This window comes from Buteo buteo, chromosome 21 (genome assembly GCF_964188355.1).
Source record: "Buteo buteo chromosome 21, bButBut1.hap1.1, whole genome shotgun sequence".
Classification (NCBI taxonomy): Eukaryota; Metazoa; Chordata; class Aves; order Accipitriformes; family Accipitridae; genus Buteo; species Buteo buteo.
This window is the reverse complement of record NC_134191.1, coordinates 22879678-22897076: the sequence shown is the minus strand read 5'-3', so window position 1 is coordinate 22897076 and position 17399 is coordinate 22879678. Positions and strand designations below refer to the sequence as shown.

The 17399-nt window shown below is 35.0% G+C and overlaps 1 protein-coding gene across 6 annotated transcripts in view; it reads right to left on the bottom strand.

The window, feature by feature from the left end:
- ATG7 (autophagy related 7) overlaps positions 1 to 17399 on the bottom strand; it is a 128404-nt gene that overhangs the window by 70072 nt on the left and 40933 nt on the right. For all 6 annotated transcript variants that reach the window (XM_075052853.1, XM_075052855.1, XM_075052851.1 and 3 more), the window contains exon 18: positions 6823 to 6945. In XM_075052853.1, coding sequence (XP_074908954.1) covers positions 6823 to 6945 — 123 coding nt within the window. The remainder of the gene's footprint in view (positions 1 to 6822; positions 6946 to 17399) is intronic.

The window sequence follows — 17399 nt, the reverse complement described above, 5'->3', positions numbered from 1 at the left end:
TTCAAACAAAAAAGACAGCTTGATATCAACAGCAGTTTAAATTAAAAAAAAACTTCATTACACTGAATAGTTATCAATTCCTCTATCTCTGCCCCAAGTATTAATTCTTAGATTTGAATTTGCAGAGTTTCATTTAATTTGACTAATAACTATACAAGTTTAATAGATCTCTCAATTTATGCAGCTAATCAGTAGCACCTTTTATTGAAGGATGCCAGCATTTACATGTCAAAATTTGCAAGTAAAAGTATTTTATAAGGTTGTTCATGTTTTTGAGACAAGGTCACATAGGATGTTTATGACAATATAGATTTATTCATTTGAAGTGATATGGGTAGTGTTTCTATAGCTGTCCTCACTTTTAAAATCTTGCTTTGGAATTCAAGCATTAATGAGGGTTGATTGATGAAAATATGTTTGCAACTATTACACACCAGGCTCTGGTCTTACAGGACTTCCAGCTCAGAAGATTGGCAGGCTTTCATCCTTGAGATCTTCCTTGAAGCGTTCCTGTGGTACGGTCCACTCACAGAAATCTTTCCATTCTGTGCAACCCTACAATCAACTGTCCTTCCCCTTTCTTTCGCTTGGCTTCAACTGTCCTTCCCCTTTCTTTCCCTTGGCTTCAACTAAGTAAAAAGACTGCACATGGCCCTCACTGGCCTGAAGGGACAAATATATATTTATTCAAATATATTATGAAACATGAGTATTTGTGCACATTGGTTGCTGATGTAAGTCCTAGGAAGAGCATTTGAGCATTATTAATAATAATAATTGAAGTTATGAGTAAAGTTATCAGGGGAAAGACAAAGAGCTCATGTTTTGCTACAAAATAGAGGAAACACTTCACAGATACTTCTAAATTCTTCAAAGAGCAGCATAAGATATCAACATAAAGACCATTCTTGGACTTGTTCAAAGGCTATAAAACTCAGTTTGAACTGCTTTGTGTTGATGTAACAATTACTTCTCCTTGGCAAAATTTCAGCAGGAGAAATACCATAGATTCAGCAGAACACTGTGTGAAGGACAGACTTACTAAATCTATTTTAGGCACGTAATAGCAAAGCATAATAACCAGAATGCACTGGAAACTTACATACATTTTAAAATCTACTGTAACCAAGATTAATTTCTCATTTGGACTGTGTTCAACAGGCATTTTTTTGCAGAAAAAGTTTACCATTATTTGAAGATCTGGGAAATACTGCTTGATGAATGAAGAAAAATGATGACATTAATTGACATCATGAGAAAACTCAAGAAGAAAAAAACCAACCCACCTCCTGAAAGAAAACAGATTAATCTCTTAATCTCTTAAGGAAGAGATTCCAGGGCAGGCCTGGATCTGTCAAAGTGAATTTCTCCTGAAACGCACCAGATTAAAAACATGAAGGAAAACAAAAAAGCTCACAGACACAGAAAGTCTCAAATATTAATTTTGGTCTACCCATCAGTAGTGGTTTTTTTAAGACATTTTCATAACATCAAGTAAAATTCAATTCTGAATACTACTTGGCTAACAGAAAAAAATTGTTAAGTTACAGAACTTACTATTATAATATTGTGTTGGGTTTTTCTGTTTGGGGGGTTTTTTTGGCTATTCATATGTTATTGTTTCAGCATCAAATACATTGCATAATATAATGCAGAATCAGAAACAAGAAGGATATTTTTAATAGCAAAGCACATTGGAAATTCTGAATTTTCTTCCAAATTTGGATAAGCACAAAGTTCACTTTTAATACCAGCTGCCTATTATACAGCTAAGCCCTGTTCCCCAAGAAATAGCTGAAAAAATGGTCAGGCACAAACTTCAAATAAGTGCAGAATCAGAATGAAGAAGGGTTTTGCAAATTTTCTCCTATTCAAAGAGCTCAAAGTACTTTACTAGCATGATTTTTTTTTTTTTTTAAAATTAATCCTACCCTTCTACAGGATAAGAGTTCTAATTGGTATTGTTTGGGATACAGTAAACCAGCACAGCAAGGGGATTTTGCAAATACCAAATAGGGTTCTGACCTCACCAACCACTGACCACAAGAACTTGTCATAAAAACTATAGATACTATGGATCACATTGTAAGATACAAAAAACTTGCAGTACAAAATTACTGAAGTAAAATAACACAGGCATTGTGACCTGCTGGCACCAATATCTGACCTTTATAATCACATTCAGAAACATGAACTCTGGTCCAGATTTGATTTTTACCAAAATACTTTATGATTCTTTATATCCTTTATAATCAGTCATAAAACAAAGTGAAAATTTTATTTCTCTTATGTAATTTATGATTTTCTTTCATCCTGATGAAAGCAGAAAGTATAGTAAAGCTTCCTAAAGCATCCAAGTAATTTAGGAATTGAAATCCAAAGTAAGAAAGTATATTTATACTTGGGTCTTACTAAGAACAAAGGGCAATTAAGTTTCTGTATTTCTGAAAATTTATATAGCTGAAAAAGTCTTGTATAAAAATTCAACTACACATACTACAGTGCATTCATGGAAAAATTTCACTTTTGCACTGTTATTGCTCTTTCTATCAAAACCTTTCAATAGATGCCTCACTCCCAGTGATTTCAAGAGCACTTACGTATGTTCAACTAAGGATAAGCCTGGTTACTTTGCTTAACTAGGCCTTGAAGAACAGTGGCAGCTGTTTCTGAAGAAAAAGGGCAACAATAAAATGAGTACCCTTAAAGAAGTAAGTTTCTTTTCTTCCACAACTATGGAATAATCTTGACTAAGGGTTTTATTAATGTGTCAGTTTTCACTTCCAGAAGTGTGCCACATCAGTAAAAATTAATCTTTAACACAAGAGTAGTTGAGTGTATATAAGGAAAGCTGTAATTTTAGACTAGATTAAATATAAAAAGCTCTCAACACCAGCAAAACCCAATACATTTTGCAGGATTAAATCTGGCATATGTGGCAAGCAAACGAGCTGGTTTTAGAGATGCACTGTGATATGTAACCATCATAGGGCAGCCCAGCCAAATTCCGAACTGGAAGTCATTCAGTTGGTTGTTGTTCTGTCTCCAAATCAACACCTCCAGTTTCTGATTAATAATTCAAGAGATGTATAGGCTTTCTCTATTTTAAGCCCAGCTACTAAATTGAACAAATGTCAAGTTAAAAAGTTTAGGTTAGGAGTAAGGAGACAAAGTGATCTAGAAAAGAGAAGTGCAATTTTTATGTGAGCTTGGGCAGCTCCCGAAGTGAACTGTATCCAGTGGAAACAAGGTCTAAGTGCTGACGTGGGAGTTTCCCACAGATTCTATTGGCTTTCAAAGCCATGCGTGTCATCAGAGTCTCTTGCTGAAGCTGTACATAAATATCTAACTGGTATTAAAAAAACAAAAAATGTTCCACAGAACCTAAATTAAAGCCAGATGTGGAAAAAGCAGATGCCTGAAATTTACTGTCATTTCAAGACAGAGTAGAAACACTTGCTAATTTTATTATTTACCAAGTAAATTGTCATGCTAAGGAAGTCATGTAGAACATTTATAATTTCCTGATGCATGTCACGTTAAAGAAATAGATGCTCTATTGACTAAAAGCCCTGCAATTAGTATGAACTTTGAACCACAAACGAAATCTGTGTTATGATTCCTACGCTGGTTGCAGATTGAATTATGATTATATGCTTATCAGTCATTTTAAAAAGATAAGGTAAAGTATGTCAAGATGGTATTAATACCGATAATAATCAGGTCAACAGCACAGCACTGGAACAGGAAATCAAACAATGCAAGTTAAAAAGATACTCAGTAAGTGAAATTCTTCCACATCTTACTGCAAATTGCATTGCTTTAATCTCAGCAAACGCAGTCTGTGCTAAGCATGTAGTGAGGTAAGGTTTTCATGGAAACTTCAGGCTGTCCAAAAACATTCTATTTAATGGAGTCAGCCACTCCTTCTGGAATAGGCATGACTTTTCCAGAATCTCTTTTAAACAACTCAAAACTTAGAAGCAATTTTAAAAAATTAGTTTAGTGTTTAGCTCATTAAAGCACATATATACACACATCATAAAAGCAGCTAAGCATTTGTTAGGTGAATTAAAAAACGAAAAAGGTTAGGTGTATGATTTAACTTAAGATGCAATATGCTGAAGCATAAGACCAGCATGACAAAACCTCCAGTTCTTCTGACCAAAACAAAACTTTCTGAGCGAAACATTCAATTAAACGCTCTTAATGAATCAACATTTTAATAGTGATCCTTTTCAAAGAAGAACAAGATTGAGTAGTTTCCCTATCAGATGCAAGTTTATTAGCCTAATATCAGTGATTTTATATATGGAATTACAACACAACTGTGACATCACTACAGTAATTTTAAGGTTGGATGACACGTAACTTTACAAATCTATTTTCTTTACGGTGGAGCAATGTCACTGGTCAAATTTTTCTGGATAGGAGGAAAGGAAAATCTTCAGCTACTAGAAGCCATTTATATGGTCTCCAAAGCCAACAATCATCTACAAAATCTCTTTGAAGAGTTTGAGTGCAGAAAGACAAGTAACTTCTCAACAGAAAAATAAAATATTCTAATTACAAAAATAGGCTATACGTGTCTTATGAAACCTCTCACTACTTCTGTTGCAGCTTTTAGAATGCCATCTATCAAGAATGTCTTAAATCAACCTAAAGAGCACTGATCTTAACAAATCTAATGTCTCCATTTTAGAGAATACATTCTGCCAACAGCAGCTCCTAAGTAGCCAGAAACCTGAAAAACCATGTCGCAGTCTTCAAACTCAGCAATATAAATTGCACCAGCTGCACTGTATGAGAAAAACAAGCTCAAAATACAAGAACAATTCAGCAGAAAACATACTAGAAGTCTCTTGTCCACCTAAAAATTTTAATAACTGTCACAAATTATGTACTGAGGGAGTAGTGGAGGACAACAAAACCACCTGCTTCGACAGTGGCAAAATGTAACAAAAGAACAGGTCTTTTAATCTGAAGAAAGCAAGCATGGTCCAGAATCTGCAAATAATCTGCCTGTTAGACCTGACCATTCATAAATACAAACTTTATCAAGACTATTAAAATAGTTAACCCTGATAAAACAAATGAGTTTTTACAAAAATATAGCAATGCTACAGGGAAGCAATCAAGAAGAGTCACTGGTTCTATGGTAGCTGGGCTAATTTGAATGCATCAGCTTCGAAAATATTTTGTACATCAGTTTTTCCACCTATAAGCAATGATTTCACCGCATAAACCTCACTGTTTACCCCAAAGATTTTTGAAAGCACACTAATTCCATTTTTTATGTTAAACTTTGAACTTCAGTAAGTTTCAATAAACTCACACCAGACTTTACATTTTTCTAAATTATATAAAAAACCACCTGTATATATTCTGAAGCTGCAAAAGAAATTTATTAATTAATATCTGCAAAATAATATATTACTAACTAGGGAAATTTTAATGGTTTTTAATGCTGTCATTAGCAGCCCAGACACTTCTTAGCAGCCTAAAAGTCAGGTATAGCAACCAGACTACAATCACTCTTATTGTTAATGAGTAGCACCTGTTAAAGGGTATTTGTTTTCCTTTCTTAGATCCCTCTCTAATATATATTTAAACTTTTTCTAGGTATCATCAGGCTGATTTAAGAATGCATCAGGTATTTCACGGTTTAATGTCTCCAGCATCTGCTCCAATTATTTTAAAAGGCTAAAACATGAAACAGAGAGTCAAGTCATCATTATCCCCCGCAAACCTTATTAAGCAACACTGTTGAGCCATTTCCAGCTGAATAAACAGCTATACCATTTGCACAGGCTACAGTAACAGAATAATCACATCTCAAAGTCAACTTCAGAAACATCCATGTGATACGACTACACCAAAATTGAATTATAGATGTAGAACAGTACAGACATTTGCAGATGGACTAAGGATTATAAATCATTATTAAAATACAATATTAAGACATATACCTGTTTCATTTTTTTATGGGACAAACTCAATATCACAACTCTTTAGACACAGTTATTGCCCATGAGAACAAAACATACCCTAATTTCATTCCACATTACAACTTTTGTCACTAGACAAATAAACAGCATTGTTTTTCCCACATTATAATCCATCAAGCAGTATAATAATTACATTTTGATTGACCTAAAATGATAATTGATTTCCTTATACCACATAACACAAGTCACTTTTTTTTTTTTTAAAGTAATACTTGAAAACTCAGATATAAAGAGTTATGATTAATTTAAGAGAATGTCTAACCTACCTAGGAACCTGTGTAAATACTGTGGTTCTTAGCACATAGTGGGCTCTGTGCTATCATAGCTACCTATAATCAGTACTTGTATACAGTACTTGTAATGCTTGCACAAACTGCAGTTTACCCTGCCAGTGAAACACACCCTAAAAGACAACAGACAGGAACTTTCCTGATATAAATTCAGAACTGTCAAGCAACAACTGTTACTTAAAATATTTCTGTAATTTCGCTAAATGTGACAAAAATAAAATGAATAATAATAATAGTGCTACACATTTCTAACTAGATGTCAACACGCATCCCATCATCTATCCGTGAAAAAGAATGATCTCTCACATCCAACAATATTTCTTATTCTATAGCATTAAGAGGACACATCTTATCTCACTAGATGGAATAAGCACATGGCTTATGTAAATCATCCTGTAAATCAAATACTACTGCTTCATTCTATCAGTGATTCATTTAATCACATGGTTATACAGTTGAACATAAAATCAAGCACCCTTTACTGCCACCTGTTTATTCTTAACATCCAAATTGTATTTTCTTACCTCAGCAGCCTGCGTCTCCTGGTGTAATAAAGTTAGACCTGTCAAGTCTTCTAAGAAGGAATGTGAAGAATTAAAAACTTTAGCTAGGAAATTAAACCCTTCTCGCTCATACTGGTCAAGGACCTGTCAAATAAACAAACAGAAAAGGATTTCAAATATAACACCCATAACGTGATTCATCATCATATTTTGCTTGCAAAATAAAAGTACAATCTTTTTGAACACTCAGAAGATGACTGTATATTGCAAACAGGTAAAAATTACAGAGAAAAGAATGATCTTTGCTCCCAAATCAATTTCTAAAGTGGGGAAGGGTGGAGGTAAGAGGAAAGAGGAGTGAGGTTTACAATTTACTGTTTTAAACATATTTTTAACTTTATAACAAGGCATGATATGGCAAGAAGAAAAACTTAGTTGCAAAGTCATGAATGGAGCATTTGAGTTACACAAAACAGAGTAAAAGACTGTTCCAATGTATCAGTTAAGGGGAAGAACCATGCTGGGGCAGACTGAAAAATTCTCCAAGTCAGTGTCCAAGTCCAACATCTTCTCAATCTCCAGAGATTCAGGATTCTGATACTATTGTATCTTAAAGGACTCTCTATTTTTCTGCTCTAATCTTCCCAGTTTATCTTTTATTTTGAGAATCTTACAGAGTCCTACAAGAATCATGAGGAAGGTTTTAGCCTATGCTCCTCTCAAACCCCTGACCATGAAGAATTTTATTTCATGCAGCTTTAGCTTAAATAACTATTTGGCAGGCTGTTTTCAATCAACTATGACGGAGATTGAGGAAAGAAAAATATCAAAGATGAACATGACTCTACAAGTTTTGTGAAAGCAGGTAGCAAGAAAATGAAAGAACTTATGATCGAGCAATCCCAGTATCCATCGTTTTCCTATTTTTGTTCTGAGTTCTACCACGGATCATTTAATATCCTGCTCTGCTGTCATCATTCTCACAGATGAAGCAGCTGAGCTTGACACACTGCAAAGCAACTTTTCCTATAAATATTCATGTAGCAGAGCAGGACGCATGCAGGGACTTCAGAAACTCACAATATTTTAATACGAAGGAGCAGTATATATGACATCGATAGAGATGCAGGGGAAGGATCATCAGTATCACCCCATACAGAGTATATGCAAGCTCTTCAGAAGAGTCCATGGAATGGCTTAATCCATGAAACTGAATGCCTGCCAAAAACCTTGTAATGTGAAAGTTATCATTGCCTTTCTCAACACTTACATCTTCATCTCAATCGTCATCCTCCTCAGATAATTCAACATCAGTTCATGAGTGAAGGACAGAAAAGGGGGCTAATGATCAGGCAGTTTCACAGATGGCTGTTATTTTTCAGAATGGCTGCTATTTTTCAGAATGATGATAATTTCCAAAACCCAGCATCTGTAAAAGCCAGCATCTCTTCCAGTTGCTGATTCCGATAATCTGCTCCTGCTTCTCACCCTCCCGACTACGTATGCTGTTCCTGTGTATTTAAACCCTGTGCATGTTAAGTCCCCGCATGAGTCCCTCTTTACCACAACAATTTTTACAAGCAACATTGCATTGCTGTCATATCACACTTTTCAGAAGCACATCCTCTGCAGACAGTGGAGTTTAGCTGTACTTGAAAAAAGCTCCAGCATAAGCCCAACACTCATTAAACACCAGAGAATCCACAACCAACTACATCTCTAACTGCCCAGCCATGGGACAAGTACCAAAATCAGCCATCAAGATATGGTTCCAGGACTCCTGTCCTCAAAGAAATACCTGATTTTTCATTCTCTGATGTATAAATTTCCAAACAAATCCCAATATTGTGCCCATCCATAACTTCTTATAGCTTATCTGTGCAAATCATGTATCTATTTTTAACTTCTCTCATTTTGGTGTAGTACTTGCAGAACAAGTAAGTGGAACACACGAAGTTCTTTTATACAGAACACTGCTGCAGGGGCTGTGGACAATCTTTTTTTCACTGTATATATTCTACCCTTATTTTGGGAGAGAAGAAGTAAGAGAAATTTGTACAGCTTAGGTACTCCTTAAACATATCCACTCTTACTGGACGGACACGTTCCCCGTAACCAGGGGAATTAATTTCCTCTGGAAAAGAAGAAAAAAACCACCCTGGAAGGACTGCAGTTTGTTCTATTGTGAAACAGGCAATTCAGCAAAGTGAGCTCCATTCCAAGGTTTAAAAATGAGCAGACAAGTCCTGCTACCCCTACCCCCAAAGAAGAAGCCATTCATCCTTCTTTGGACAATAGGGGGGAAAGGGGAGGGCAGGGGGGAGAAAAATGTTTCATTATGAATTCATCTAACTCAACTAAAATCACAGCTTACTCTCAACAATGTTACTCTTTTCTAGTTTAACAATCCCTAAAGGTCTCAAATAACCTTTGCATTGATAAATCTTAAAACTGCGGGAAATTGCACAGCCCAACAGCATTCTTCAGCAAAACACGTCCACTGAGTTCTACAGGAATTCAAGCTCATTTAAAAAAATACTTATATTTAGCTGACAGACTGTAAGTTTACCAGTAAAAACCAACTGGGATCTGCACTCAGATCTTCATGCAAAATGTCCATTTAACAGCAAAATTATCTACTGCATATTTAGGTTTCAAAAAAAACCACAAACAGAAACAACTGAAACACAACTATGAAGAGGAAGAAGACAGATGTAGGTGACTATGACAAACATTTGGCACCTTCTTGACCACACTTTACACTTCTTAAATAAATAAATAAATTTCATTCATGCATTTCATGTTCTTACTAAATCTGGAGAAATTGTTCTTCATACTTTAAAGATTTATTTTGCCACACATGGGTTTTTGTGTATTCATGCCATGACCCATAAACAGAAATTAAAAAAAGAAAAAAGGAAAGGAAAAAAAGAGATTAAAAAAATGCTTAGGAGCATTTCTTAGGGTTTTTCTTGTTGTTTTTTATTCCTGAGATAAACACACCAAGACAAACTCATCTGACTGTTCACAATGCAATGCAAAGAAATGGACAACTTCAGCATCCCATTTGAGATGTGTCCTCTTAATATTATCCATGATATATATTGTGAAATTGCACTGTGAATATATACATACATTTAATGACTATTCTGTGTTTCAAAATGCTAATATAAACCCACCAGATGTGCAGAAGTCTCTTGCATCTGGCTCTTTGCAAAACACTGTAGTCAGACATCAATTTATAAACTTGGATTACGTTCACAGCCCTACCAGTATATAATCCTCAAAGCTATCAGCATTATCAAATGTGTTGCTACTGCTTTAATTCCTTGGAACCACAATACAGAGCTTATGAGACATCTTTTTAGTGATGTAGGCCAGATTATAGTTCATAGTATGTTAAAACAATATACGGCCTATACACAATGAAACTGTAGCCTTATTCTAAAATATTACAGCATATCAAAGAAATGCAGGGACAACAACAAGATATATTTGTCTCCTCCCAGAGGTAAAAATTGCTAAAAGATGTATACTGCCTTGGGATATGCAAATATTATGAACAGAGCAGGGAACTAAGGGCAACCTTACTAAGTGTATCAAATAGCCTTTAAATCTGGTTGATTTTGTTCCTCAGCTAACTATGCCTTGATCCTCATTTCTAAATAACTATGACTCAAGCCTGACGTGAAAATTTCCAGGTATTGCTTCCTCAGAAAGTACATTACTTCAGTGTGTCAGGGTGCTCTGTATAAACTGCCCTGGTTTATTTCAGAGACATGCTTAACCTTTCTATATTCCCTGCCATCACTGTAAATGAATTCTTATGTACTCACACAAAGCAGACTGCATGACTACACTGAAATCCGCAGTGTCTAGCATTAGCTTTGGATGAATCACCTGGAAGAATTTTTATTAAATCCAAGTGCCCTTTGTATTGTGATTAGCATTGAAGAGACTAGGAAGTCTCCCATTAAGTGTTTTTTAAAATATTAATAAAACATTAATAAAGTAAGATCACAGAACCGTGAGTTGAAGGTATATAATTTTTGGATTTAGTGAACCGTAGCTTGCTTTTTTTTTTTTAAGTTGGGTAGAAATGATACACATTAATATGACCAAATCTGCTATCGTTATGGAAAGATTTAAAAATGCATCTTCACCCTGTAGAAACTCCATCATGTCACACTGCTAGACTTTCCATGGCGCTACAATGGCTAATTTAGGTTAGGGTAACAAATCTGACTATAGACACAGTATCTTAAAAACCTAAACCTGAAGTACAACAATACAGAAAATTTTTCTTGTATTGGCACCCGCAGAACCCTGAGAAACTTCATAAAAAAGTGTACTTGCTGATTATAATTACTTGTTTTTTATAATGGGAACAGCCTGCTGAATAGAAGTATCTGTTAACTAGTTTTAAAACAGAAATTCCACCCACATGGCCCAGAGAACAACACATCAGGGAGCCAAAGAATGACCTGGCAGCATCACTCTGTTTGTTACCTGAGCAGTGGTGGCACCATTAAAGAAGGCATATACAATAATGAAATCCTTTTAATATAGGCAGCAATTGAAAGAGCATTTTTTTCACCTTCAGGGAATTTCCCAATTCAGAGAATTGAAACTTCAAAATAAATACCACAAAAGGGATAAACACCATTAACTTGCCCAAATCTCACATTTACTATACAAATTCAATAACAGCTCTCTTCTGATGAATGTAAGGTGGCATGTATTTGTTCAGTAGCCACTGAACATACCTCAAAAAGAAAAAAGAATGGGGCAAAATAAAACTCATCTCAAATTCCCGTGCCAGGAGACCACACAGGAATCCTCTGCAGGTCATCAGGAATAAAGCCAGTCTAGACATCAAATAGGCACAAAATAATTCTAAAAAATGTTTCCAGATTTAATAAGTACCCAATTTGTTGCTGTGTGGAAAAGAAATTTTCTCCTATTTAATCATGTCCAGCAGAGTCTAAAGGCCCATGGTTGGAATGAACTTGCTTTTTCAGTTCTTAACAATTCTCTTTGCTGCTAACACTGTACTAGGTACCAACATGATCATTCTGAATAACAGCTTTACGGAGGAAAATGCTTGAGAGATGTTAGAATTTTTGTTATTATTGATCTCAAATTAGTTACTATCTGACCGCAGATGTAAAAAACCCCTCACAAACTTCTGGGAATAAACATGTCACTATCTAGTCATGCAGTGACATGTCACTATGTAGCAATTAATTTGCTCAAGCAGAGAAAACTGCAAAGCAGCAACAAAAAGAACCAGAAGGATATAATTCTCCCTAGCAAGGCAAGCTGGAGGAATACAGATTTATTAAGTAACTCTTACATTTTCTCACTGCACGTCACTTTTCAGAGCTTAGGAGGAGAATTAGAAAGTAGCACGACTTCTGTATTTCACGTCTGTTACAAATACTGTCAGGAGAAGCCACGTTTTAAAACCACACTCTTTTCTGACACATGTAAGTCTCCTCTCAGGTTGATGATATATCCTCGGTCCCAGTCTCCATTTTACAGAGCCAGAGCTACAACTGATTTTTCACATGATGGCATTTTAATAGAACAAATGAATCTGTGGATGCACATTATCACAACAGGCACAAATTAATGTATTGCTAAAGCCTTTTGTGTAAATGATACACAGTAACCCATTTTATTAGCAATCTTTTTATTCTTGTCTATTTACTGAAGAAAAAAAAAGGGAATCTCATGGTAGGAGGAAAAAAATAGAGGCTTAGAGTAAAAGAACTTGTTCTGAAACGAGAAACAGATGTGCAGCCTTGGTGTTATATTCTTTTTAATAGCATTCTTCACAAAGAAGTCTCAATTGCTGGGTAGAAAGACATACAGAAAGACAATCTGGCTCCAGGATTGCTTTATAGCATAAAAGTTAATATCTGGTTAGGTAAAAATACAAAAAATAAACTCTTAATCTCAAGAACCTGCCCACTGATGTAAAATCGGCTGACATTTTACGCCTCATTGCTGTCACATAATTTTTAAACTTTTTACCAGTATTTATATTTGTTTTGGCTTTTTTGTTTTCTAAGTAGTTAGCATCTGTAGAGCTTGAAACAGTGTTGTTTACTTTCCAGGAAAAATAAAATAAGAAATGAATGCTACCAGATTTATTGTTTACACTAAATAGGATACATGGGTAGCCTACCTCCAAAACAATACGGGTGCTGTGTTTTACACTCTTCCTGGCCTTAAACACTTTCCACTCAAAAAAGACAGCACACTTCCCCTCCCTGCCCTGCCTCCCCCCAAAGGGGATAGATACTGCATTAAACATTTCAGAGTCAGAAAAATCACAACACTCAATGTGCTATTTAGAAATTTTACATGCCTAGATATATTTTTGCACAGCGCTAACTATCCAGTTATCACAGGCAATGCAGAATGAATAGGAAACTACTCTGAGTGTTAGCAAGCTGAAAAGAGACATTTTGGTTTCAGCACCTGCTTGGAAAATAAGGAAGACATGTAAAAGCCTTGCCAGTTAAACGCTTCAAAGCTCAGTGTATCTGCTATTAAAACAGGAAGTTTAGTGAAAGACTGCAGTGCTGTGAAGAATGCTCCTAAGTGAGGCATGTGAGCCATTGGGATCTTGGGTCTAGGCAGTTGCACAGGCAGCAATGCTAATGTTCAAAATTTTATCATGAGACCCATAATTCTGGTTTCCTTAAAAAATCTTCAGCTCCTAGGCTCTTGCTTTTTCATGAAGTTCTCTATTTTTACTGCCATTTGGTCCTAAAAAGTTGTAAAGAAAAGCCTAATAAGGTGATCCTGTAATACACCTATGAAAAAGAATGCAACAAACCCAAACTTTTTTGAACATCACATAATGAATTTTCAGGGACTCAGTTAATGATATTGGAACAGAAAAGTCTGACTGTTACATGAGCACAAAGATGATTCTTAAGACACTTCATCTTTTGATAGTACTCCAAGTATTGGCTAAAATGTGTGTATGAATGGTCATACAGATTTGTGCATTCACACATGCCTAAGTTTTAAGAACATCATAAAACAAAGTTCTGAAGAAGGCTGCATTCCAGGTGCACACTGAAGAAGGCTATTCTGAAAATATTGGAAGGTTATAAACCACAAGGCAAAAATGGCATCATTTTTGGCTCATGTCCAAATAATTAAAACACCCTTTGCATACACAATTTTCTCCTTACCTTCCCATAATCAGTATTAAAAATGAAAGCAAATCAGTATAAAACCTTAACTAATCCAAGTACAATATGCTGAAAATTCATTTAAGAAAGAGATTGCTGTTTTAATTTAGAGTAGGAATGTAGTGATACAAATGTGTTTTGTCTGTTGCTATTGCCTACACTGAGTTTGAATTGCAATGGACCAAAAATGGAGTATTAACTTACTGAAGAATAGGCCCTGAGAGGTCTCAACAAGATTTTTTTAGCTTAGGACTTTTCAGTTTCTTCTTTTGGATAATGAAAAGAAGGAAAGTAGAGTTCTTAGACATTTAAGAGATGTCAGTTTAAGCATGGTCTTGTCAACATTAAGTTCTCGGGAACTGCATGCATTCTGAGCTTTTTTGAAATAAACTTGTTGTGTTTTATATACAAGTAAACATTTTTCCTGGTATGAATCGATAGACTGATAATACAGACAAAACTGCGAGATTTTTATTTTAGCTACCCTTTCCTTTCTAAAATATTTTTCACAAATTATTTTAAACATAACTGCATCTTCAGATTATAGTCAGGATTATAGGATTTTCTACTGGGCAGTGTACAAGTTTAAGGCACTCCTTGCCTGAAAGCATTAGTAAATAGAAGTGAAAAGAAAGAAAGGGATAAAGAGGGAGGGTAGAAAACAAACATCTCCATTTTAGAGACTGAGAATAGAGGAACAAAAGAGTTCTCAAGTCGACAATATCATTAGATCATCTGTCCTGACCTCTTTTAATACATGGGTATATCCTTCAGTCACCTAATAGCCATCTCTTGCTCACTCCACATTTTACACTGGACGGATATTTACAACTTTATTTATCCCCATTCTGCTTCCTGTCCGAAATTTATGCTGATTAGCTCATCAGTAGTTACAACATTTTTGGCTCCAGTTCATACTGGCATTAGTCACTATCTATTGTACAGCAACTGCAGAAAGCCCTTCTTTTTCCCCAGTCGCGTCTGAAATTTTTGACGATTTGTGGCTGGGTAATCTGTTTGTTACCTATATATAGGGACAGGCATCTATAGCACAATTCTCATTTTTGCCTTGAAGAAACAGTCCAGAAACAGCATCCATTTTCTGCAGACAATCCCTAATGCTAGGAGTGAAGCAAGGTCACTTCTAAGTGATCTAAGAAAATTATTCTTTTCACAGAAAAGCAACTGTCTTACGCTGAATACTGTTTTGGCTGTCTATACAATTTGATTCTGTAAAGACTGGAGTGGTCCATCTTTGATGGGTTGACTTAAGCAAGCAAAAAGCCAGTAATGACTGGGTACTGCATATGAAGTCATTTATTCCATTTAGCACTCCCCTGCCATCAGCAGTTCAACAATAAGGCATGATCTGTCAGACACTAAGCACCCAAAAGTATCACTACCTTAAGCAGAAATTGCAGCTGCTCAGTAGTTACTAAATCCAGGTCTCTAGCTTAAAAATCCGTATTTTGTAGACTATTTCAGAGCAGAGGATTTTATTATCTGGATGTGCTACCACACCTATGCAAAACAGCACTGGAGGAACAACAGCATTTTCACCAAAACTACACATATTTACTGGATTTCATCAGTTTCAGTTCTTTTACCATCTTTTTAAATTCAATGTCCTTCCCTTTTTTCCAATTTTAAAGAAAACAGAAGAACTTCTGGAAAGACACAGATATAGGCAACCCTGTAAAAATGTGGAAAAATTGAATAAAGGTTAAATTTAACTTAAACTGTTCAAAAATGCCTACATGGGCATTTGCAAACAAAAGAACAGTTGCCCAATAAAGTGAGGCTGATGATTTGTTAAGTTTAACAAAAGAAAATAGGTATAGATGCAGACAGACTCCTGTCAAAGACTGCAATGAGAAGAATGCAGAAAAGCATAAAAGAAGAAACTACAATAGTTAAAAATAGGAAGGTATTAAAAAAATAACTGGGAAACGATGTAGTACCCATCCCTTTAATATCATGAGATTAAAAATATAATTCAAATACAAGTAAACTATATATAATTTAAATATTGCAATCTAACATTTTAACATCATTTAAATATGAGATTATAATAAAGCAAGTTCTATATGCATAAAGATTGGGGAAAAAAAAAAGATCAGACTCTCACATCATCACCCAATGCCATGAAACAACTGTTACAAGACCTAATTATAGAAGAGAGAAACACAGATGTAGTTCCATTCTTTCACTGATGCACACTGGCATTACTTTTTAATATGTAAAGAGGTAAAATTATGGTCAAAATTGTCAAATGCACACTGTGCTGCACTGTAGAAATCTGAAGTACTTGCCTATCAAAATTATCAATGCAAAAGAGTGCTTTGGACCGTAACCTTGTATGCCTGAAAATTTTCATTCATGTGATTTATACTTCACTTTTATGTAACCCTGCCAATTTTTCAAATTAGTTCCAAGTTTTTCTTATATACACTCTAACAATTGACAATTAGCACTCTTTGCACATAACCAATATGAACAAGAATTTTGTCTTGCTTATGGCACTAAATATGTTGACATATTAGATAACTTTTTTATTAGTAACTAATATTAAAGAATCGTGTACATTCCAGCCAGGAACATGTGGGGTTTTTTTTAAATTAAAGTGATTCCTCACCTTACAAATAAAAAATCTAGGCATAAATGGCAGACATGAAGCATACTGTGTCTATATTTTCTTTGATGAATATGCATTGAATCCTTGGAATAACTGAACAATAAATAAGGGAACAGAGGCATTAGGTTGCAAGTATGAAAAAACCTTATGAAAGTAAAAGGAGCAATTACAAATTACTCATATCCAGCAAAACAAAAACCTGACCTTTTCAGTTCCAGGCAGAAACCTACAGAATTAGGTTTGAACTGTTTCTACATTCAGCGATGGTGGGACGAACATCATCACCATACCATCACTACACATTATATGTTCCTCATTTTTATCCAGTTCAGTATTCTCCAACTTTGTCTTTGCAATTCTTATATGAGAGTCTGTCAGCAAGTATATATTTTAAGTCAAAGTATTTTAGTTCAGTTTTGTTTTTACTAACACAAAAGGAATTCTGTAACAGTTTCACAGAGATGACATGACAGCATTAAGTTGCCATTAGAATAAATAATTAAAAATGGTATTCTAGACACAGTTAGATATTGCACATGTCAATACCAGAAAATTGTGGTGATGCTACCTCTTTCCTACTGATTGATAGTCCTTTACTTTGTACTAATTGCAGTTAAGAAGTAATTGAATTGAAGGAAGAAATACTGAAAAAAACAAAACTAAAAAAACTCTAAGACTCATACAATTTAATTTAAATGTAACAGAAATACAACCTGTCAGAAATATGAATCAATTGTTTTTAACAATGG